Source organism: Sceloporus occidentalis, unplaced genomic scaffold (assembly GCF_023333645.1).
Source record: "Sceloporus occidentalis isolate IW3139 unplaced genomic scaffold, rSceOcc1.0.p SCAF_23, whole genome shotgun sequence".
In the NCBI taxonomy this organism is placed as follows: domain Eukaryota; kingdom Metazoa; phylum Chordata; class Lepidosauria; order Squamata; family Phrynosomatidae; genus Sceloporus; species Sceloporus occidentalis.
Genome location: NW_028317003.1, coordinates 12510113 through 12535109, shown reverse-complemented (window position 1 = coordinate 12535109; position 24997 = coordinate 12510113). Strand labels below are relative to the sequence as shown.

Here is a 24997-nt window from a genome sequence, read left to right as displayed (position 1 = left end):
GCATGCCCTGCTTTAAGGGCCGCCACTTTAAGGACACTCGCAAGCAAGGACATAGTTGCAGCGCTTTACGTATGCTTGTTGAGACTTTTGAGCATTTTGTGGTGGAAATAACCTATTAGAGTGCAGTACATGCATTGATAAGTGAAAAAAGATAGTGCTTCACTTTAAGTAGATTTTTATTTACATACATGCTCTGAACCCATTACCTATGTTAATGTAGGGTATGCCTGTATGCATGTATGTACAGAAGCAGGCTTTTATTTAAAAAGATGTGTATGTGATTTAGTTGCAAAAGATTGTATTTACAATTGTGTACAGTCAAATGCTGAACTCTAGCTATCCCAATTATGGGGCCTGTCTAACCAACCCTTCTATTTATACTGGGCCCCATGAATTTTGGCAGTATGTACTGTTTTTTGTTTTTTTTACTAATTTATAAGAAAATGACCCTGCATCTTCAATCAGCATACCTTTATGAACAAACCACAAAATGTTTACATAACTCATAGTATATTTTCTAAATAAATATTGGGTAAAATTTAGAACAAAGAAAACTATTGGGTGAGGTTTGCCACTAAGTCATAACTTATTCCCTGGACAGATCGTTTTACATTTTATTTTCTATTATTTTCCATTTTTCAACTTGGCATGTACAAATTCACAGTATCATGGTGCCAGAATGGAGATTGTCTGAAATGAATTATCTCTATATTCTCTTACATCTAAGAACATCTGCATTCTGTCTTTCCAAAGTTATGTTGGAATCCTGAGCTTACCCATCTAAATACCCAAGCAAATAATTTTGAATTATGAGCAAATTGTATGGCGAGAGTACAATTTCTGGAACCTACAATAATGGTGCCGTGTAGTCTATAATACTCTTTTGCACTACAAACCTGCTGTGAAAGATTTGGGCTCTACACATCACAAGAATTTATAATGCCTTATTGTAGGATATTCCTTAAGTTGTGGTTTATTAGATTTAAAGTAATTGTGATATAAGCTTATTTTATGTACTGTGTCCTCTTTGTAGTATGTTATAACAGGTTCAGCAGAACATATAAAGTTTTTGAAATAACAATTAAAATATGTCAGTTGTTGATCAACAAAAGGTTAACACATAGCTGGCTGAGTATTATGAGAGTTTTGGTTTTACAACAGCTGGAGAGCTGTTAACCTGCTCTAAAGTACCCGAAAATAGGATATACTGCAACCCACAGTCATGTTTGTTGTTAATTTGTAAATACAATAATCTTATTTGTTTCTCTCCCATTAATACATTTAAATGTCTATGTATAACCATTACATAGGTGGAGCCTGGTTTAATTCTGTGGTTTTTCACATGCGGTTAACAGCATGCACATTAGTGATGTAAGTACCGGCGACCATTAGGCTCTTGTGCTTGAAGTTATTCTAGGCTTAAAGTATTGAAGAGACTCAGACCACTTTTGCCTTTTAATGCATGATGCTTCCAGGAAAGTGTAAGTACTGGCAAAAGATGATAAATGCCGCCCACTGGCTCATAGAAGTCATTAAATTAGAGTAGGTAAGGCGGCAGTGAATTCCCCGAAGGCCTGTTCCGGCTCATTGTAATGGCTCTTGTTATTTGTGTCATTATGTAGAATCCATGTTGTTATAGGCTGACAAGTAAAGACTTTCAACAAGGAGAATTTTGAAAGACTGCAGAGGTGCTTCTTATTTTCCCATTAATAGTAAATTATTATTGTGGAGTAGTAGTAAAAATATCCCCTTAAATTTTCCACAGCTTCGGTAAAGTACCATAGATTTTATGAACAGGCTGTGGCAAGGAAGAACAGGATCGGAGAAAATGAAAAAAGACTTTATATCATTTCTGGAAAACAAGTCCTTTTAAAACGAAATCATCGTATTTTTCGGTGCCTAGGTGGAAAATCATGCAAAGCGTGGATCCATCATAATTGTTAAAAGGCTGACTGGTGCGTGGGGGGGGGTGTCCACGCTACAATTATTATAGATAGTTGTTCTAAATATTTTTAATCCAATATGGTCCACGACAAATAACTAAAGACAGATTCTGATTTTCTGGCAAGTAAGGCAGGTTCTGACAGCTATGTACTGAGTGCCAATGATTTGCTCTCTCTTAGCACAGCCCTTTTGTGAAATAAAATGTTTTTCAGTTAAAGGTTTAGCTAAACGTAGATTTATCTAAGACTTATCTGAGTTTACTGGTAAATGGGTCCATGTTACGAACTATACACAGTACAAGCAGCCGCTCACAAACGTAATGTCAGCACCTTTTTTTAATTGAAAATAGATACTTAAAGTCAAAATTACATTTTTCCTTGACATAATGTGTATATATTCAACATCACTTGATGCCGAAGCTCCCACATCCAAGGGAGAAGAAGAGGTCATGTAAGGATGGCCTCAGGGCTTCTAGAGCAATAGGTAAATGGCGGCTTGCATGCCTCCTTTTGCATGAGCTTACTTATTTGTAAAGGAAAGAACCTGGCATCAGAACCCCAGTACCACCGTCGGCTTAAGAGTTTTAGGAAGCCGTCTACGTTTCACTTATACAAGACATGATGAAGCTTTAATGTTCAAAAACATCATGGATGCTTGTTTTTTTTTTTGTTTCCATATTGTGCCATAGTCTTGATAAATCATGGCAATAGGATTCCTTTTAATTCAACCTATTTGTCTTATTAAAATATACGTGTATAGCATTTAATTAAGCCAAATAAAAATATAATATACATATAATGAAATCAAACTACAGTACATTAGTTGCTTTGTATATATTAATCATATTGTCACCAGATATGTCGCACTAAATAAGATTAATTTCATTCCATCTCAGTAAGGTTTAGTAAACCTACTGTATAGAGCTGTGGAATATGGTAGCGCTATACAAACCAATAAATAGTAATAATAATAATATTAAACAATGGTCTTTACCTTTAAGTGACAATAAGCTGAAAGGAAACAGCCTTGACGTGGCGGGTGAGCTTAATTATGCTTTGGCCAATTCATATAACCAAAACCTCTCATTTATATTATGTTTATATATTTGTTGCCAACTTTATTAGGGTGAGAAGCGCAGACAGTATTTTGTTTTTTGTATTTTTAGGAAACAGCCCCCAGGCAGATTGGAATCATAAATGAATTGGCCCATTCCATATATTATCAGCTTTCCAGCTGTGATATGGCTTCAACAAGCCCACAACCAGTTTTAAACAGGTGTGTCTATCAGGCATATTGTGTTAAGCAGAGATTGTCAGTCTATCCCCATTGAACATGGTGCTACTGCTGTAGCATCTACGCCCCAAGCCATTTTCCACTCCTCACCATCATCTTGAGGTTGAGGAGGACAGCATTCCCTCTGTGTGGTTGTGTGGCCAAGTGGCCAAGCAAAAGTAAATAAGCGATGCAATACAACAGAGGATGGAATGCAAATATTCCTGTTTACCTGGAAGTATTTCATAAATATCGTCTTCAACAGGAGGAACAGCTGATATTCCAGCAGAAGACTGACTATTTTCTTGAGTCACATCATCATACACCTCATCACCATCTAAAGAGAAGCAAAAGTAAAAACTGGTTAGGGATTTTTTTTTTCTTATAAAGTTCTGATGTGTAAAGAGTTTTGTAAATTAATAGCCATCACTTATAATTACTCATGGCGCAATCTTAATCACCATCACACCTTATCTTATGTATAACAGTAAAGAGATCCTTTAACCTTGCAGTCAAATCTGGTATCAATCACAAAATGTTTGTACATGGAAACTTATATTTCTGTGTCCCCCCCCCCCCCTCCAAAAAATGTCCTCAGAACTGCTAAATCAGGACTACTGGTGGTTCAATAAAAAATGAATTTTACAGTAAACTTATAAGACAACTTATCCTGCCACACATGCAATTCTTTATTTTGTACATGAGTAATACTTTAGTATAGACCATTTGAAATAATGACAAATAAGTCCATAAAGTACAGTAACATTATCATAGATTAATTTGTTTATGAGATTACCATGTCTGTGTAAATATGAAGTAGAAATTCTTTGAATTATTAAAAGGGACTGAATCTAAAAATAATGTTGTTCAGCAGTGGACTCCCTTTGGGTAATCCTTGCAGTGAAATGTCAGTAAAATAAAAATAGGGGTATTAAGAATGAACAGCACTAAAGCTGTAAAAAGTCACAAGCTTTTCAACAAGTATTTCTCAGAACCTCGTAACATACAGACTAAATATGTGAAAGGTATACTTCAGGTATACTGGTATACTGTAGGTCTCCTTTTCCTAGAAACTTGTAAAAAGCGATAATAAATAAAAAAAACATGATAACTACATCCATTTTTTGGTCTTTGAGTTTTTTTAAAGGTGTTGCGTCACCTGTACCAGTTGTGTTGGAAGTGGAGAAATCAGTGTAACAGGTTAATGTTATAATGCAACAATAAAATAATAAAATGTGTAAAAACAGACAAAACAGAAACAATCAAATGTATTGTTTTAAACTTAAGTAACTTTAGGCAAAGTCTAAATTTTAGCATGTTCATTTTCACATTAGTGTAGATCAGTGAGACTTTATACTTTACAACTTGCTGTGATCTTTCATATATTTCATACTGCTAAGCATTCCAATCGGAGAAGCCTGGATCAAATAAGTTACATCTCACGACACATACACAATGTGTAAACAGTGAAAATTCAGTGTATATTCCCTACAGTCCAATCCCAACTCCCAACCTCTGTGTAAAGATGTTCAAAGCAACGCCACAAAGTGACTTAAAGGTTAAGCTCAATGAGCAATGGAGAGAAGATGCAAGCATGATTAGCCAATGTATAAGCAGGAAAAAATAGGAAAAATAAAAGCTGAACTTAAACATTTGTATTTCTTTAAATAGGTATCTAAAATATTCCTGGCTCATTAGTTTTTGGTAAAGTGGAATGGTCTGGACACCTCCTTTGTGACTTCTCTTTCTGTGATTAGGTGCATCATATTATATAATATATATATATATATAATATTATATATTTTAAATATATCATATATATAATATACAGTATGTGTGTCACATACCCGACGGTTACACCCGCCGGGCAGCAACCGCAGCCGCCGCGAGGTAGGGGGAGACCCCCCGCTTCGGTCCGGCAGCTGCCGAGAAGAAGAGGGAGACCCCCCGCTTCGGATCGGCAGCAGCAGCCGCCGCGAAGAAGGGGGAGACCCCCCGCCTCTGCACGGCAGCTCCAGCCGCCGCGAAGAAGGGGGAGACCCCCCGCCTCTGCACGGCAGCTCCAGCCGCAGCCGCCGCGAAGAAGGGGGAGACCCCCCGCCTCTACACTCCAGCCGCAGCCGCCGCGAAGAAGGGGGAGACCCCCCGCTTCTACACAGCAGCCGCCGCTGCGAGGAAGAGGGAGACCGCCTACCTGCACGGTGCGTCCTCAGCAGCTGCAGCCGGGAGACGGGTCCTCTTCTGGAATCCGGACTCGTTCTTCTTCTTTGCGCCACCTAGTGGCGCCGGCTGGTACTACCTCGACTTATATGGGAAGACTACGTAATCGCCAACCACAAGATGGCCGCGCAGGAAGTGACGTATCGGCACTTTGAATTTTGGCGGGAGATCTCCAATTAGTGCCTAATTTCCTGTGCCTATTTAAGAGACTTCCTAACTCTGAGACTTTGCCTTCTGATTCTGTCACGGCACAGCGTACAGGAGGAGACACCGTAGTCAGGTAGGACTGGCAAAGGATGGTCGAGAGAGCCGAGGTCAGGATACCGGAGAGCAGGATAGTCGAGGAGCAAGCCGAGGTTAGGATACCAGATGTCACGGGCAGGGCTATCGGCCGAGCCGCGACGTGGGAGTATGGGTGTACCAAGGGTTAAACGCCAACCAGACGCGTTTGGTCACTTTCCCCGCAGGGCACCAAGCAACCACCCCCAACCCCAACCAGTCACCCCAAAACTCCCAGTGTAAACCACGCTGCCACCACCAAGAACTTTAAAACCGGGCGTCTTAGGTTACCCAAAAACAATCAGACCGCGATAACTACACAATCCCCAAACTGATATCTATATAGTTAACCGCTTAGTAACGTGACGTATTTATATGTATACAAAAGGCTATCTCCAGGCTGAATTCGATTAGAGGACAAAGACAGAACTGATTAAAAATGTTTAATCTGAGTATAAAATGGGTCACAGTGCTGTTACATAAAAATGCATATAAAAAGAGACATAGACTTAGATAGTACAAAACAGTGTAAAATAAAAGGGATAAAACAGAGTATCATACCATACTTCCTTGGAGCCTTGATGTTGTCTCTGTGATGGTAAAAACAGGCTCTCCCATTACCAATTGCCCACCTTTTTATCCCCCCCCCAAGACCGCCCTTTTCCTGTTACCTGAACAAGGGGATGGGAGTAGGGGGTTCAGAACTATGACCTTCTGAAGGCGGGGTTATATCTTCTCATCTTGGGTCTGGGATCACAAAATATGTAATATGACGCTGGCTGAGCTTGGCATAATTATGACACCAGGATCATCATAATTCTCTGGTCCTAGTGATCATTTTCATACCAAACTCCACACCTGTATCAGTTGGCACAAGGACACGTTCGCATAACACTTGTTATGGTCATGCCTGCATGGCGTGTTTGGTCTCCCTGAAACCAGCATGTCGCAGGCATAAGGATGCAATGTACGATGGGGCCCAAAAGTTATGTACCCATCATATTTTGGACATTATACATTTAATAATTTTACCCTGTGTCTATTGATACCCTGTCTCCACACCCCAGGGAGATGTTGCCAGGATGTCTGGCCTTTCACTCTTCCACAGGAATCCCTTCCTGTCCAAGGTGACAATACCCAGCATGGGGTAATCAAGTTTTATTTTGGGTTCTGGCTCCAAAAGGAAAGGTGTGAACAAATGTTACTGGACTTAGCATCAGTCAAATGCCTTAACCCATTCAGTGCCAAGCTCCAGTAAGCCGAGGTCAGGATACCAGAGATCAGAGTAGTCGTGGAACAGGTCGAGGTCAATAACAGGAACAACAGGAACCAACAAGAACGCGTACTGGGAAGGCACTACCGAGATAGGCACGACCATCAGAAGGCAAAGTCTCAGAGTTAGGAAGTCTCTTAAATAGGCACAGGAAATTAGGCACTAATTGGAGATCTCCCGCCAAAATTCAAAGTGCCGATACGTCACTTCCTGCGCGGCCATCTTGTGGTTGGCGATTACGTAGTCTTCCCATATAAGTCGAAGTAGTACCAGCCGGCGCCACTAGGTGGCGCGAAGAAGAACGAGTCCGGATTCCAGAAGAGGACCCGTCTCCCGGCTGCAGCTGCTGAGGACGCACCGTGCAGGTAGGCGGTCTCCCTCTTCCTCGCAGCGGCGGCTGCTGCGTAGAAGCGGGGGGTCTCCCCCTTCTTCGCGGCGGCTGCGGCTGGAGCTGCCGTGCAGAGGCGGGGGGTCTCCCCCTTCTTCGCGGCGGCTGCGGCTGGAGCTGCCGTGCAGAGGCGGGGGGTCTCCCCCTTCTTTGCGGCGGCTGCTGCTGCCGATCCGAAGCGGGGGGTCTCCCTCTTCTTCTCGGCAGCTGCGGCTGCCGGACCGAAGCAGGGGGTCTCCCCCTACCTCGCGGCGGCTGCGGTTGCTGCCTGGCGGGTCTAACCATCGGGTATGTGACAATGTGTGTGTGTCTCCCTATGTAGGAAGGTTTTTTTTACCCATGTTAGCTTACCTTTCAGATATAAGATGGCATTAACCCATTCCTCGGCTTCTTTGGGAGTGGCAGCTGCAAACTACAACAGAAGAAAGATAAAATCCCTAGCCATTCTGAAATAATACAACAAAAAAAATGTGCATCCTTGTCACTTTTTTCATAGAAACATTAACAATTCCTTACGTGCCTGCTGATACTTTTCTTGCAAGGATGCTTCTTATAATGTACGGTTAATTTTGACAAATTTACGTAATAGGAGCAGAGAATGATGGATTTGTAACTCTGATCAGCAGCTGGCAGCTGTGCAGAAAAAAAGCTGCTTCTCTTCATCAATGTCAAAGCAAAAGCTGATGAACAAAATTTGCCCTTGACAATTAGAAGACACCCGTGAATACACTTAGAATGCTAGGTATAGTTTTCTTAAAAATGTTCTTGTCAGATTCCAACACATTACCTGCCAACTTAATTAACTGATTTTCAAATGCAATTTCAGACACTTAAAACATATTAAAGTTATATTCACTAATGGCGCCGAAGGGCTAGATGTGTGACGCTCCCTGCTGACTGCTGCAACCAAGTCTTTCTTAAAAGCTTTGTTTAAATACTTTTGTATTTTTCAAGGGTTAACAAGAACACAACTGACAGCCCTGGGACCTAAGCATACGTAAAGTTAAACCGAGTATACATTAGAATGCTGTATGAATATATTTGGCGTATACTGTATATTAGCATATCGTCATACATATGTACATTTTCTCAGTTAAAAATAGCGGCGCTATCGTAACTTCAGTCTAGTGTTGACAGGCACAGCTCCCAACTTGCTCTACTATCGCAGCTATTGCTAATGAGATATATACATATCTGCATATGTGTAGAAGATTGTCCCATGGGATGCTTCATGGAGGTGCATGGAAGCAAGAAGCATCACCCCTTTGCAAAAATGCATCCATAATAAAACCACTGACGTGTTGAAAATGACATTAACGCACACATGCGTAATTCTGGGTGCACTAGAATCTTACATCGGTTTTCCTTCACAGAGAGGGCAGTAGATAAGCTGATCTGTCTTCCAGCAGAAGTGGCAAAGGTTAAAGGAATTTGGATAGGCATACAGCTATCTTGAATATAACGGAAGCCTAAGGAAAGTTTGTTGGCTTTCCAATCACCATAGCAATCAGTAGAATGTCACTGCTAATTGACTTCACTATACATTATAAAGTGATATAATGGTCCTGTATAATATATAGCTCAATTAGTTAGACCTCTTCAGTCATCTCACACATGGAATTATGCATCGTGCAGGGCCAGTTCAGCACTACTTGCTGGAGAAACGTGCGAGTGTTGGCCCTTCATAATGAATAGTGAAGAGAGGGAGTTAAAACCTCATCTCACCTGCAAACTCTTCCCTCTAATGAGTAAACCCCAGAGTGTTTCAGGGAGGGAGTCCGATATTCTCTTTGGGTAGGTGTTGTGTGTATTATGTGTAGAACACAATGGATGGTGCTGAAGGCTTCTTTGGGTCATCCGCCTATCTGAGATCTTCCCCTCTTCTGGGGGGTGACTTCATGACAGGGCAGGGCTAGCAGCACCTAGGGAGGGCTAGAAGCACTTAGTGGCCTCAGAGAATGTAACTACACAGCCCAGAGACAGAAGATACCCTGGGCGATGTGGTTTGGTCATCTGTGCTACAAACGTATAGCTTTAAACTACTATATTCTTCGTCTATTTTTATGATTTCCTTTCCCTCTCACTCAGGATCCGCTTGAAATGTGGCGTGTATGTATACAGACCTTATCTAGATTTATTTTAGCACAGCCCCATATGTATGAGCATGCTGTGCAGATGTGCTAGCCAGCGAGCTGTTTCAACCCAACTGTTCTTGTCTCTAAGACTGGCAGTGTATGCGTTTAATCAATTTAATTTAAACAGTAGGGTGAAAAAAAATATTCCAACCTGATAGACACGTTTATCAGGAGCGAAGATTTCAAAACAGCAGTCTTTCTTTGCATCCTTCCGCAGAGAATTGTTTATTCTCGCAATGTACCCGTCCAGACAAAATTCACCTTTCTGCTGTTTGTCTGTCAAAAACATAAGTAAGACAGAAACTTGATAATTCACCAGTAACTCAACAAACTGGGGCAAAGAAGAACAGGGCCAGTCTTAGACCAAATGACACCCAGCCTTTGGCCCTTAAATTTCTCCCTTTACCTTGGTGTTTTACTAAAAATGATTGCGACTTTTGAGGCGGCATCTCACTGAGTGTGATAAACCAAAACATCCTGGGCTCTTCGAAAGCAGGTTCATCAGAGGAGTAAGAGAGGCACCTGCCTAGGGCACCTGGAGCTAAGAGCGGTCTTGAAGAAGAAGAGAGAGGTTCTAATAGAGTATTCAACCAGTCTACCAAGAGTAAATGCAGACTGGTCCAAGTTCTTCATTAGGTGGTCCTAATTCTCCAAGTCCTTTTTGGCAGGTATTCAGCAGGTTAACTTAAACCAACGTTATGGGACCCTGCATTGGTGGCACCGCAGCTTACGTGCCATGCAGGCTTTTTTGGATTCCTATTCAGTTACTTGTGATAGGATGTTCTGCAACGTTTAAGCCAGCCCCATTTTCTCTAAAACTGAATTGTTTCACTTAAAACTCATAATATGGTAAAAAATTGAACCAAAGTTGTAGGTACCATATTTACATATCTACTAACATAATTAAGAACCACATACCTTTGTCACTTCCATAGTAATAGAAGATGGAGTTACTCACAGCACACCAACGTTTTTGCCATTCAGAAGCAAAAAAGCTGTGATCTAAAATATAAGGAGAAATGTAGGACTTACACATACAATAAGTCATTAATAACATGTTATTGTCAGAATGCTGCCCTCATCACCTCCACCATCCATCTCGCTGTGAATGGTATTGGTAGTTTAATAGCAGCTAGGGGGCTACATTATATACAATCCTGATATATTCCTCTCATAACATCTCTCATCCAGTAGTCTACTTTTGTTAAAGTTACATGTTTCTTGGACACAGAGGCTTCTCCTCACAATAGACTAATATTTAGGAAGCTTTTTGTACAGTATTGAAAAACATGCTATAAATAACTCAACTATTCCCTTAAGGAATCCTTTTACAAATACAACATTCTAATATCAACATGTTGCATTATATAAATGTTGAAGTGGTGCAACATTTGTCACATATGTCACATATTTGTAATAAATGAATATTAACCTTTCCGACGTTTTTCGAGGTAGCCTCTCTTTATAGCTTCAAGATCCTGAGCTGCAACAGGTGGATACAAGTTTCCTGGTGAAACAAAGAACTTGAGTGAGGTACGTCTGTACATCTTATCCATACATTGACATTACATAAACAGCATGATTAGGTATTGGGAACAAAAAAAGAAGAATCACAGTTAAAAGTTGGAGAATTAGCCACAATACACCTTGTAACACTAAAGAGTTCTACAGACAACGGGCAGCCGTGTGATCACTTTTCAGCATGTCCACGCTATTGGCTGATGTGTAGCCAATAGGAAATTCATAGAAGAAGGTTAGAACTGCATTAATGCAGAGGACCAGGATTACCTCTCAAAAATAACACTCAGACAATGGTTTCATCTTACAAATGAAAATGTTCACAGACTTATTAGAAAAAAAAAAAGAATTATGCAAGAAGAAAGAAAAATGGAAGGAAAGAAGGAAAGAAGAGGACAACAAAGAAAGAGAGGGAAAGAAAGAAAATGAGTCACCAAGATAGTTTGCAATTTTTGGGTTATTTTTCTTTAATTTGGATTTTGCTAATTAGTTCTGTCACACCTAGTATGTGTGAGACCAGGTTGAGCTAAATGAGGTTATGTCATGTTTTGGATCAAACCTCATAACCTTCTATCCTTTTGCTCAGTACACGTTACAAAATGTGTTGAAAGGGGCAGACAGTCTCGGGCCATTGCCAGGCAAAAACCTAGTAAGGAGGAATATGGAAAAAGCAGTGCCATCACCATAGCAACCAGTAGACTGTTACCGCTCATTGTTCCATTGTTACCAATCTGCACCATAACTGACCTTCCTTTATAACATTTTGCTTCTTTCCACAGGTTATTAGGTTTATATATGCAATAATACAAATTTTTATGCAAAAGTTTTTTTTCTTAAAAATTTTTACTTTGGTTCACTTGTAATTCAGGAGCACTGTACTACGGGGTATCCATTAGATTTTAGCATGTCTGTTATATGAGCACCACATACTGCTTGCAATACCATTATTTGTCGTTCCTAGTCATTTGACACAGTATGGCTATTTATTTATTTCTTTACTTTTCAAAATGTGGTTATAACAAGTCCCCCTTCAGCTGCTGTGGCATCCAAATCCAAATTTGTTTAGCTGATGGGAGTCTGAGTCCATTGTAACCGAAATATCAGGGTATGGTTTGTATAGGTCAACATCTCCTAATTCAATTCAAGATCTGTTTTTGCATATAACCAGTTGAAAAGCAGACCTTTTTTTCCTAGCAGAACATACCGTTTTACACACCACATAACAAATGCTTCTCCACTTTCTGAAAATGTTTTTTTTCTTTTAAATGTAATCATAATATGACAGCTAGATGAAAAAAAAGGAAGAAAAGGTTCCGCAAGGTCTGCAGGACACATCATCTAAATTAGCCTTATTACGAGAAGCAGTGGCCGTAAAATGAAGAAATACAATGAAAACATCGTATTTCAAGTGCATTTTTTTAAAATCTCTAAGACAGCGGCAGCAAAATAAGCATCTGAAAGATTCATCTTACTCAATAACTCGTGCCAAGTAAAGGAAGAGCACTTTGCTCTGCACTGTCTATCAGATATCGTGACTATCACACTGTGCTTCCTTCACGAGGAATGAGTCTCCCCTGACATTTCCTGCTGTAAAAAACACAATTTTATCTCTAATGTTAACAGATTACAACACAATAATATTCTTTGTGTTAACAGTAAAGATGACCTCTCAATGGCAAAGGTCATTTTCCTTTTTTTTTTTGTAATGTTACCATAAAGTGGATCTGTCACGTTTCTCAAAACCAAAATTTTACAATTCTGTACACTAAATAAACCTTTGTGATGAAACAATATATCTAGGTGTATACAATGCTTCCCAAGACCTGCATGATTATTCCTCCCTATTAAGTTACCTTCTACCTGATTGCTGTTCATTAGGTTAAGGCAACTTTTGCAAAGGTGGGTGAGGAGAACAGAGAGAACTTCAGGGTCATGAAACTGATTAAATAATGTTGCCCCAATTGGGGTCGCATGCTGTAGTTTATAAAAGCTATTATGTGGGGTAACTTTTATTAATTCAACTACATATAATAAAATAGTGAGTTTTTGGCCACGTTTTATTAATTCAGTCTAGCATTAGGTGTCAAAATTGTCTAAAACATTCACATTACCTCCAAATGTCAGGTGTCTACATGCTCCATGACATTTTCATAAATCGATCATTTCATTCTTGCTAAATATGACATTTATTGTAGTAATTGCACTCCGTCTGTTATGTAAATAAACGAAAGTGAAAATCAGATCTTTTCATTGTTCCCATGAATGATCTTGATAAGAAAATTCGGAACATCTGAATGTAGCAAAAAAACTGTTATACAGCGGTTTCTCAATACAAGTGGATGAGCTGCTGTTTAGCCCCCCCGTGTGCACAGAGCAGTCCATGGGGATCAGGCCCTCCATAAATGACATGTTGACTACACAAGCAGAAACAAACTTATGTTCTGTAATTGCATCAATAGAATTTTTGTGGATCATATACAAAACTGATAATTTTTTCCATCATCAAAGTATGGTTAGTGCAAGTATTGAAATTTGGGTTTAAAATGTACATAAACATAAAGATTAATCAAACTTGATACAATAGTATTTAAACTGTAAGTACATTTTACAAGTTGCCATGCACCTTGGTAAAATAGGACTTCATAACCCATTACTTCGGCCCTAGCTTTAATCTAGTTTTTGTTTTACTTCTAATGTATGATTGTTACACCTCTTCCTTCCCTAACTCTGTTCCAATTCTTGTTCTGTGGTTTATATGCTATAAACAGGTGTAAATGGGTTACATGGGTGTGCATTTACATTTTGTGTAAATATATATACAGGCCAGATTCAAGTTCTTTCAACAAAACGATGATGTATCAAGAAAACAAGGCCTACTGTGCCTAGATAGATGACTTGTCATGGAGGCAAAGTATCACCTTTGTGGGATTATCCATGATGATGTCATTTGTAAGAATATCCTCTGCATTAATTTCCTTTTATGGAAAATAATGTGTCCTCGGGACCTTGTGGGTACAATGTCTAAACTGGTCACCAATAATATCTCTTTGTTGGGATGTACCAGTTTTAATATGTCCTTGTCTTGGCAGTGTACACATAACACTGTACAAGCATTTTATCAGAACTTTCCTTTCCACAAATAAATTACTATTTAAATGGATTGGTAAAGAAAAATGTAGCCCTGGTAAAAGTACAGTAATTCCCAATACCTCCATCAGCAATATTCTTTTAATGAATTTCACTTATCGTATCTGTGAAATGGCTTTGTTGACATAAAACCATGACTAGACACTTTCTTCGGTGAGACCTTGAGGGTCAGTCAGCAATAAACACTGTTTGAGTAGAACAAAGCTAACCATCAAATGATTCGCCAAGAAATATTAGGAAGCAGAAAAATGTAAGATAAAATAACAAAGATTTCAGAATAATCACAGGAAGGGGTTCCACGGGGAATACAATCTCGTTAGATGTTTCATTACATACAATGCGGAAATAATATTTTGATCTATTATTCTAATACCATCTTACCGTCCATTCATCAGCATTGAACTTCATTCAATTATGATGATGGCAAATTTAAGGGGAAGTGGTACATATATTCCTATAAATCAATAGGAAATAGGAATACAAAAGGCAGTAAAATTTTAAGAGCCAGGATTTATCCAGCCCATTCCATGAGGATGACATGGACAGCCTGGCTGGCACACAAGCCCTCTTTAACAGGGTAGGTTTTGTGTTAGTGGAGTAATGATGCTTTTTGTGGTTAGTCTGAAGACTGAATTAAAAATTAGTTTAGGAGTACACACAAAACAGTCTACTATGAAATGATCAACAATAAACCAATAGATAGTCCAGTGCTTATAAATGACGTCTCCTAACACAATCAGAACAACCTGATGTCAACTGCACAGGAAGAATACAGTTTCAGTTGATTTCAGTAGCATAATAAGTAAAATATCTATAAGCAATTTGGAACATATTTTTGTCTCAAATTGTATATGGATATTATTAAGCGAGAATGAAAGCAATAAAAAATTAAGATGTTCCTGTGCAGCCTATATTTGTATGTATATCTAGTTTGAAGATTGAATCATTGATTATTGGGTATTACATATAAGAAGAACTTTTGGTCCAAACACCATAACAAATAACGGAATATTCCTGCTGATTTACCATTTTACACCAGAATTGCAATGTTTGCATAACCCCATTACCCCAGTGTTGGAGTAATGAAAGGGGCAACTAAAAAGGGGACTTCAACTACATGTAGTAAAATATGTGATCCACCACTGCCTTAATTTAGCGTATGCTTTCAACATTGTAAACTAACATGGGGCCAATGATTTCAGACACATAGGCCTAGAATGGGACTATGAGCATTTATAAGCCAGGTATCTGTCACATGATTTGACAGGTGCTACAGCATCCCTAACCTTTACAGTCCCATTCAGGGTCAGCAGGGTCCACTAGTTCTGAGCTCGTTCCGGGACCTCAGGCCAACTATCCTTCCTTCAGAAAGTATCCACCTTGGAAAGGGAAGTTCTGTGCATAAGAAACGTGCCTGCTTCAAATATGAAAAAAATCATTGGCCTCAAATGTGTTCCACGAAATGGCCTAAAGTAGTTTTGCAACCAATGTTTTGCCAGTTACCCTTGATCTCAATTTAAAATGTTAAGAGTCTTAGCGGGTTTAAATGGGGGTACTTTGACGTAATGGCCGTATAGTATGATGTAATCCCCATTATTTATGCCTCAGTTACGTGCTTTTAAATAGAATTTACTGGGTGTCCGCCGATCTCTTTTTGTTTGTGTATATGTTGGTCATTTTAGCAGCAACCCTGAATCTGAATGCGTATACTTTTTAGGGTGTGCTTCCTTTTCTGTATTTTTTCGTGCACTTTAAAAGTAAAATCATCTTGTGATGAAAACAACTTCTAAACAACTTTAAATATCTTGACTTGTATTTGCGACGGTTACTTAAACAAAGTTAGCAGATATATTAATTCAACTAAAAAAAATAAACCAAACAAGAGTGGTATTTACAACTTATTGTCTCCAAACAGTGTCTAAAACATGATACTCTTGGCATGGATTAACTTTAATTCCTAGTTTTAACAAGTAGGAGGAAGTTGATCCACCATTAAGTCTAAATTAGACCCTAAATCGAGCCAGGGAGAGCCTTTACAGAATGTTGTACAATGGCAATTCTGGGGAATTGTCAGCTGACGTTATTTTTGGGTCCGCTTCTTCTTTGAAGTTATTTCCTTTAAAAACTTAATTTTTTCTCATAATATTACTCCTCCATAACGCACGTTACAGATGCTTTCGACAAGCAAGGAGTTAAAAGCAGCAACAAAGTGCTTCAGTGAAGTCTTCAAACATAATCAATGCCTTTATTAAGCATGAGCTTTGCATGTTATTCTAACAATGGAAAGCTCACAGGATGCTTGTTTGTAAAGTTTTGATGTTAGCGGGGCTGACATGAAGCTCGCCCTGAGTGGAGACAAATGTTTACAGAGATTACCTTGGCATCAATACGCTGTGCAAACTGTCAGCTCATCAGGATCCCGCAGAAACATATTCACCTGGCAGAGCTTGCATTGTAAGTGGTTCAAATAAATAAACGGATCAAGAAGATAAAAAGGGATTAGCTGTGCAGATTGAGCAAACTCCTAAATCACTGCCGCAGTGATTTTACAAAGGATTAGTGTGTTTTTACAAATATTGATTACTGATTTGCTACTCTGAAAGAAGATGAAAAAGCTGGCTATGTGCCGTGCTGGGAGCAAGGAGAAATTTTAATCATTCATTCCAGTGTTCCTGTCACAGGTATTATTGGAATTGACAGATATATGTAATGATACATTGAAGGTTTAAATGAATGCATGCTTTGTTTTTTTTTTTAGAAGGCCACACATGAATTCTGTTCGTTCAAAACCAAATCCACCAAGTCACAGCTATCGCAACATGTTTACAGATATCAGGCATGTGCGTGCACGGATACAGTGACATTCTCTTTAATTACCGATAAAACCCATAACTTGTGTACAATCCGCAAATAAAGAAATGCGAAAAATGCAGGAAAAAGTTTAAATGAAGATGACTGATGGTCATTAATTAAAATTAGATAATGTTACAAGATTATTGTACTTAAAAAACAAAAAAAAAAAAAAAAAGGTCGATGCACTATATCAGTAGAACTCAAAAGATATTGGCCATATGTTCTGTTTATAGCCTACTTTCGTCTATATATTTTGTTTACAGGCTACATGTATGGTAGCGAAAGTATTACTATTATTATAGTAATGGGGGAAAAAGGTGATGCAATTAGTCCCTGGCTGTTGTTGCCAGGTTTCCCTCTTTGCTAGCCATCAGCAAGCAGGTAGTCAATCCTATACAAATCAGGGAATGGGAGTCAAAAGAGACTCTTTAAATCATCAAGTAGTAAAACACGCCAGGCAGATTTACAGGACCACACACCTTTATTTGGGGACAAAACCATTTTTTTCTATACATTAGAACAATAAGGGGATGATTTAACAATGGATAACAATTTAAATTAGGATATCCAAGACATTAATAGCCATGGGGTGCGGATAAGGTGGCTTATGGGAGAATTGCCTCTATGGACCACTTAAGGCAAAAGAAGTATAAAATTATACATATATATTATCTTTTTATTTATATAAATGACAAATGCATAGAGAGGGTTGCTATATATCTGGGTGACAGATTAACACTCCTCTTAGAATAAAAGATTTTTATGGATTTTATTTTCTGAAACTCTGGATGGAATATGAAAGTTAATGTTTCATTTAACATAGCAGGCTTGTTATTCACTGCCTTCTGGCCACAGTGAAAAGACTTAAATCAATATTATTAAATATTTAAATAATATTATATTAGTATACACAATATATGAAGATAATATCTTGCTTAAAATTGTACTTATGACATTTTAACACTATATGTCATTCTATTTGAATGTCCCTATTAGGTTGGTTGAACATTTCATGTTAAGATGCTATAACGTACCCATGAATAAGTAAGAGTAGGATAAGTAAGTAAAACTAGGTTTAAAATTGATGTTAACCTGAAAACAGCCTTGTCATGCAGGATGCATAATTAGAATATTTATTTTTACCCTGGTTTCATAAACATGATTATTTAATTGGCAGGGACAGTTATGACTTTGAATCATTTATTTGTAAGGGGAAGTACACCACAATGACAGAATGCCATACCGATATATTACATACTGTACTTTGGTTGAACTTTTTGCAGAAGCCAAGATCCTTTATCCATGACCAGTGGTTCCAGAATACATTAAGATAATGAAGCAATCAACTTGTTAATCCCAGCTTCATAGTCCAATGTGACCACTAAAGAAAAAGGTACCTATTAAAGGGATGCAGTTGATTTGTATGGACATTAATTGAACATACATGGGGGGTTATATTTAATACAAGGAATGCAACACGATTTTGTTTTATATTGCTATTTGCTTAAAAATACAGTATAGTCAACAAAATCTGCTTTGCAATATAATTAATTTCTCCTTTCCATCTTTTGAAGTGGGCCCTATACATCACTGGAGCAGCTATAATCTTCTTTTATGTCAGCGCCATCTAGGAAGCTGTTGATATACATTAGGAACTCTTAATATCTACCCATGGATGTCAGAGGTTTTACACCAATCTCAAGGTGAATGGGAAAATTCTCAGTGTCACAAAATCAACATCTTCATTTTCTACTTTAATTTAATATTTTATCATCCCAACTGATGTTTTCTCATTGGGATCCAAGCTTTACCCAATTCAACAATTCTTGATTGTATTTCTTTTGTGAGACAGGTTTCACATCATTAGATGCTTCTTGAGAATAGCAAACTCAAAATTAGTGGGGGGGGGGGGGGTTATGTCAAAGTAGCTCTAGTCCAGTTTTGATTGGACTTCAGGTTTGTTAACTCCTGACTCCAATTAGCTTTTGTTGTGGTAAGCATAGGGGTTCACATACAGTACTTTTTCCCAACCCACACTGTGAATGTTTGAATAATGTATTCAATATGGGCGAGAGAAATACAATAATTTGTGTGTTATTGGCTAAAACTAATTGTATTTGTGCATCATTTTAACTAAGATGAAGATCATATCATATTTTAAGACAAATGTATACATAAGTGCTGATAATGCCAAAGGGTTCACTTACTTTGTGAATAGCATTTATTATAGTATTTAACCACAACACAGTTTATATGAATCTGTTGTCACAGTCTATCATATATTGTATGAACAGTTTGCTTTGCGTTAACTAAACAAATTCATTATAATTTTACAATGTAAGAAATCTGTTCCTGAAACCTGTTATATGATGACTATCTAAGAAATTGAGTGACAAATAATTTTTGCTTTTAAGAATATTATATTGTATATATATAATTGTGAATATATATTTCCACTGTGAGATTGTTTACTGCTTAGTCTAAATTCAGAATGTTTCATACATCAAAGGAAATTCCTTCATAGGTGCTCTTCCTGACCCCAGAGAAGTGACTCCTCTTAAACAGTTATCATTACATCCTACTGTTTATGTTAGCCAGAGCAAGCTTCAAAAGTGAAGGAAATAAACATTGTTTCAGGATGTAACTTACCACCCCTTCTATGGCTACATATGATAAAAAAAAACTCAACATTCATCATGTCAGTTTATTTTTCTGCCATAGGTGGAATCTCACAAGTTAAAAGTTTTATGTTTATTTTGGTGTCTAGATTAAAGAGGGCAACGTATGATTCGGTGTTGAGGGTAGAGATGTAGGTGTAGATTAAAATGAAGTCTGAGTAAAAATCAAGATGGCCTGTTTTGCTAGACAATAATGCAACTGATGACATGGAATAAGATAGCCTTGTGACTTGAATCTATATAAACAATACATTCAAATTATGTCAATACATTCAAATTACTAAGTGTAATGTAAGTCTAGAAGAATTCTCAAGATTGGAAAAAATATGTTCCTGTAGTTTCAAAGGTAATCACTAACTAGGACTAGTCTGAAGTATTCCTCAGAAACTTGTTAATGTCACTATTTTAAACATATGCATCCCTTTCCCCTGGCTTTATTATCAATAAACCCACGCAGCTATTTTTTATTAATATAATTATTATTTCCAATAACAAAATACAACATTTAAAATGTTGAAGCCACCTTTATGGATATACTTGATCATTTCTGTCACCAGGAAACTGCTGCCATACATTAAGGATAAAAGCATTTTCTTAAGAAACTCCATCATTTTAGCGCTGGTACTTTTACTTCCTGCACTCCACAGCACATTTGCCAAGAAATCAAACATATCACACAAGCCATGACCTATCAATCCATGCCCTTGAAACTTAAGAAACCCACGTGGTTAAAAAACAGATAAGTAACAGTAACATATTGAGGGAAGTCTTCTCTTTGTACAGCCATAGCAGAGAATGTACTAGGCCTAATGGGTGCTCATGGATGCAACTTAGGCCATCTACATTATTTTCTTTCAGCTTGGTGAAAAACTCGTGTGAAGCGCATGTCTGACATCATTACAGTTGCTATTCATCCTAAAGTTTTGCAGGACAGTCCCTGTTTTAGATATTTTGCCCCACATCTCCCAATTTTACTACAACAATGACAATTCAAATATTTTGATTTGCAGCTACAAAATGGGACTTTTGAACTGTCCTTTACTCAGCAATATTCCCCCTTCTGTGCTGTACACCACCAACATGGATTACATTAGCTCTCTTCACACCCAACCTGCCCTGACCACATGTCCCAGCTCAGATTGGAGGTATAAAACCATATTATGGTGGGTAGTGAAGCTTCCCATGTTACCAGTAGAGAAGGTGGATGGAGAAGCCAAAGTTCCCTTGAGACCTTTTACTGCAAATGAGAACAGGGTGGGCACCAAAAGGTGGCCATGGTGACATGGTAACTCCCAACATTAGTCCACTGCAAACATAACAGTCTACGTAATTAACCCTAGTAAGTAATTACTTTTTGTATTTCAGATCCATGATTATAAATTAATCATGTGGATCCCATCGGCTGGACTGTTTAGCTAGTTAAGCAAATATTTAATGATGTAGGCAAAGCCAGTGCTGTCTAAATGGAGAGCCAAAAAAACCCCACATGTGGTCCTCAATGGCTTTCTTCGCCCCTTAGTCTGCCTAAGAACAAACTATTCCATAATTTACTTCATCAGGACACGTAAACAACACGTCAGGCCGTAGAAATGCTTGATAGCTCCAACGGGTATTGTGAGTGCAACTGTTGATGGGCCATCATCGGTGAATCTCTACCCATATTCATATACTTTCCGAAACTACACCACCAGCAGGTCTGTTTGCCCTTACAGAGAGCAGATTGCTTGCTTAATTATATGCCATATAATACACTTTTTCTTCTCTATGTGTTGTAATAATCATTTGTCACAACATTTATATAAATATGTGTTTAAAAAGGTATCATATGTGCCAGGCTGCAGAAAATGTATCTTCCAAAAATAAAAACAGAACTATTTTACCATAAAGTCAGGATTTCCATTTATTTAGTGCCACCAGATACAATTCTTCTAAAATATTTTACCAAATTATGCGAGTGACCCTTATTTTTGCATGAAAATCCATTAACATCCTGCATTATAATTGTATATTTACATTAAGGTAAAGAATTATTAATTTCACCAGCAAAAACCCATGCCCCCTTTTTACACGGCCAAATTGCACAACTTAACCATCTGTCAACTGGCCGGGATTCAGCAGCCGTACGGCTGGAGTTTTTGTTCTAATTGTGTTTAATGTTGCTCTAATTATTTCAATTGGGAATAATTTTGTACAGTCAAAGTTGACTCATTTTATAAACTGGATGCTCCTCGGCTATAAATTGGCAGGTATCATCCTTCATTTCTCCTAAGCGTTGTGCCAAAGGGGAATAAGTATATGGTTGCTCTGTGACCAAATGTCATATGCTGGGCAGAAACATTGATCCTGGCTATTAATCACTCTGCAAGCCCTCCCAGTAATCAAAGGGCACAGCTGCGGTGATATATAACCAGTGTCATAGCAGAAAGTCCTTTACAAGACGGTATGCCTACCAGCTGATTCCAGTATGTCCTACTGCATGCATGCTAGCCACTCCATGATGCCCAGGCTAATTAATCACCACATCTAACCATTCACCCTATCATTAAACACCTTTATTGGCTGAATTACCAGAGGAGCTTTAGCCCCTAATTACTTAGGTCTGCTCACCTGGATACAAAATGTTGGCTATTACCTGAGGCATAACGACATGCCCCTTTTATTCTTACCTCAATAACAAATGTACTGACCCAGCAATGAACCACAGTCTCAGAAGAAAATTGGATACGGTTGTGACTGATTTTTGGAGCCATGAAATCAACTGATCATGATCATGACAAAGCATGAGACAACCACCTCGACCAGCTTGAATCTAATAAGGTTTAAAGGCCTAATACCAAGAGAATGAAGAAACACTGACATTCCAAGCTGTTACGTTAACATTCTGCTGTTACTGGTTGCCTCTTATGTGGGCACTAACATATAAATGTGCAAGCACACAAACACAATCTATGTACATATGCAATACATCTAAGAACACCTTTTTTTGACATTTGAACAATGCATATTTAGGTTAGTTTATTCACCAAAAGCAGGTGTTTCCAGGATGTTCACAGGAGAGCTGTGGTTTCCAGACACACATTTACCCCGGGCTAATCAAACGTAGAGTGGGGCTAGCCATGTGTGGGGGAGAAATGGTTGGGAATGGATTTGGTCAAATGCTACTCCCCGGCCGAAGGAAAGAAGAAACTGACTCTGAGTCCCAAGAAAGTATGGCTTTCTTAAATGTAATGTAAGGAAACTTTAAGGATTGTAAAGGGCAAATTAAAGGGCAAACTTGGGTTAGCTCTTAAATTACGTACAGTGGAGTCAGTAAGCTTAAGATGCAGCTCTCCTGCAAACTTTTATGAAGAATCGAGCCTCAGTGAATAAACCCCTTATTATCCTTTCTGATTATAGTGTGTTTTATACTATTATATACCATTCTAAGACCTTTTTTTTATTTTGGACGCATAACAGTATTTATTTGTGCACTAAGTATTTGGGCATCAAGAATATAAGATTTGTGCAACCTTTAGGGCACTTGACTACTATAATTTTGTTTTATATGATTTATGTGATATGTCTTATACTTTACAATTGTGTTCATAACTGAGATGATGAACTTGAGTAAACCCAAGTCAATAAGGCATATGTTCTTGTTGTCTTTTACCTCTATTACAAACAAATCATACAGCGTTGTAAATGTTAAGTGTACCTACCAAGAACATTTTAAAGTACAGCTACCATAGGAACCGATGGGCCTGCTTACCGAGAGAAGATAAGAGCATGGATAAAAAGGTTTATGGTGTAGTATAATCCCATCGATGGTCACCAAACTGACATTATATTTGATGTCTATTGAGACCTAAAAGCATCCCTGGTCCCATCAGTGAAGAACAGTCCTTACTAATTAGTTGCTAAACAAATTGGAGAATGAGTTGTTCATCTGTTTGAACGTTATATGTCCCGCCACAGTGGTATTAGGGGACTATAAAAAGGTAGCAAGCAGATTGTGAATCCCTTTTAAAACATTGTTAAATGATGGTTAATTTTTACATTGTAAAATGTACTTCCTTCCGAGCAATGTAGATACTTTTATCTTATTAACTCCACTTCCTAATTTCCTACTTTGTAAGCTCTCAAGAAGAGGACCCCCATCTCATTCTGTACTGGAATATCTTATATTTGTTCATGTTATTGTTTATTTGTATATTGTTAATTTTAATGTTGCTATTTTGTATACTCCTGTTATCTGATGGTGCAAAATAATAATAATATTGTTATTATCAATATTTTACTACACTGATTAATTAATATGTATTTTAAAAATTATTTCCAAGTTTCAAATTCGCCATCTGTTACAGTCTCACCCTTCACCGCCTTTGGTTGACATGGGCTCTCCCCACCCCTTGGTGGCCCTATGTTGTAGATCTACGCCTTCCAGAGGTATGATCTCGCTATGCTACAACGCTCTCCTGTCGCGCCTCTGGGAGAATAAGCTTCCCCATACGCTTGCTTGGGAGAGAGAGCTCGGTCAGACCTTCCCCCTGGAGTCTTGGCTCCAGGGGGAAGAATCCATGAGAGGGGTCACACATTGCGCGAACCACATTGAACTACAGAAAAAGCTGACCTGTAGGTGGTATCTCACCCCCCTCCGGTTATCACACATGTTTCCATCCAGCTCGCCCGACTGCTGGAAAGGCTGCCGGGCCATCAGCTCGCTGCTACATGTCTGGTGGTCGTGTCCTCATATTTCCACGTCTTGGACGGCTGTCTATGCTTTCATTTCTTCCGCTCTAGAAGTTCACCTCCCTTTTACACCTGAGGTTGCCCTTCTCCATATGTTTCCTGATTCTGTGATTCCCCCCACCAGGAAACTTATCATACATCTCTTCCTTGCATTGAAATTGTTGATAGCTCGCCATTGGAAGTCTCCTTCTGTGCCTAGCCTGTCGGAGGTGTTCCAAACTGTATACCGTGTTCACACTCTTGAGAAGCTATCATTTCAAAATGACCAACAGCTGCCTCAATATGAAAAAATCTGGTCGCCTTGGCTCCGTCACCGTTCGGATCCTGGTTGGTCTGCTCCTACATAAATCGCTCACTCCTGTCTTGTTTACATATGCACGGGCTGCGTCCCGCTCTGCGTGTCCCACTTGCTGTACCCCCTCTTCGGCTCAGCCGAATGTCACTTGCTGCTTCCTTTTGCCGAGATTTGCTCTGGATTGTTTAGTTCATGTTTTTCAGTTGTTTTTTTTTTTTTTTATGTTATATATGTATAGTGCTCTTGGCACCACTTTTCGAGATTGTC

General features: G+C 38.6%; 1 protein-coding gene across 1 annotated transcript in view; it reads right to left on the bottom strand.

Moving 5' to 3' along the window:
- The window catches only part of LOC149300821 (src kinase-associated phosphoprotein 2-B-like), a 108762-nt gene that overhangs the window by 28627 nt on the left and 55138 nt on the right, over positions 1-24997 (bottom strand). Inside the window, exons 5-9 of the mRNA XM_089484814.1 lie at positions 10944-11018; positions 10430-10513; positions 9663-9787; positions 7728-7788; positions 3449-3553 (exon numbers count right to left, since the gene is read on the bottom strand). Of these exons, the coding sequence (XP_089340940.1) occupies positions 3449-3553; positions 7728-7788; positions 9663-9787; positions 10430-10513; positions 10944-11018 (450 nt within the window). The remainder of the gene's footprint in view (positions 1-3448; positions 3554-7727; positions 7789-9662; positions 9788-10429; positions 10514-10943; positions 11019-24997) is intronic.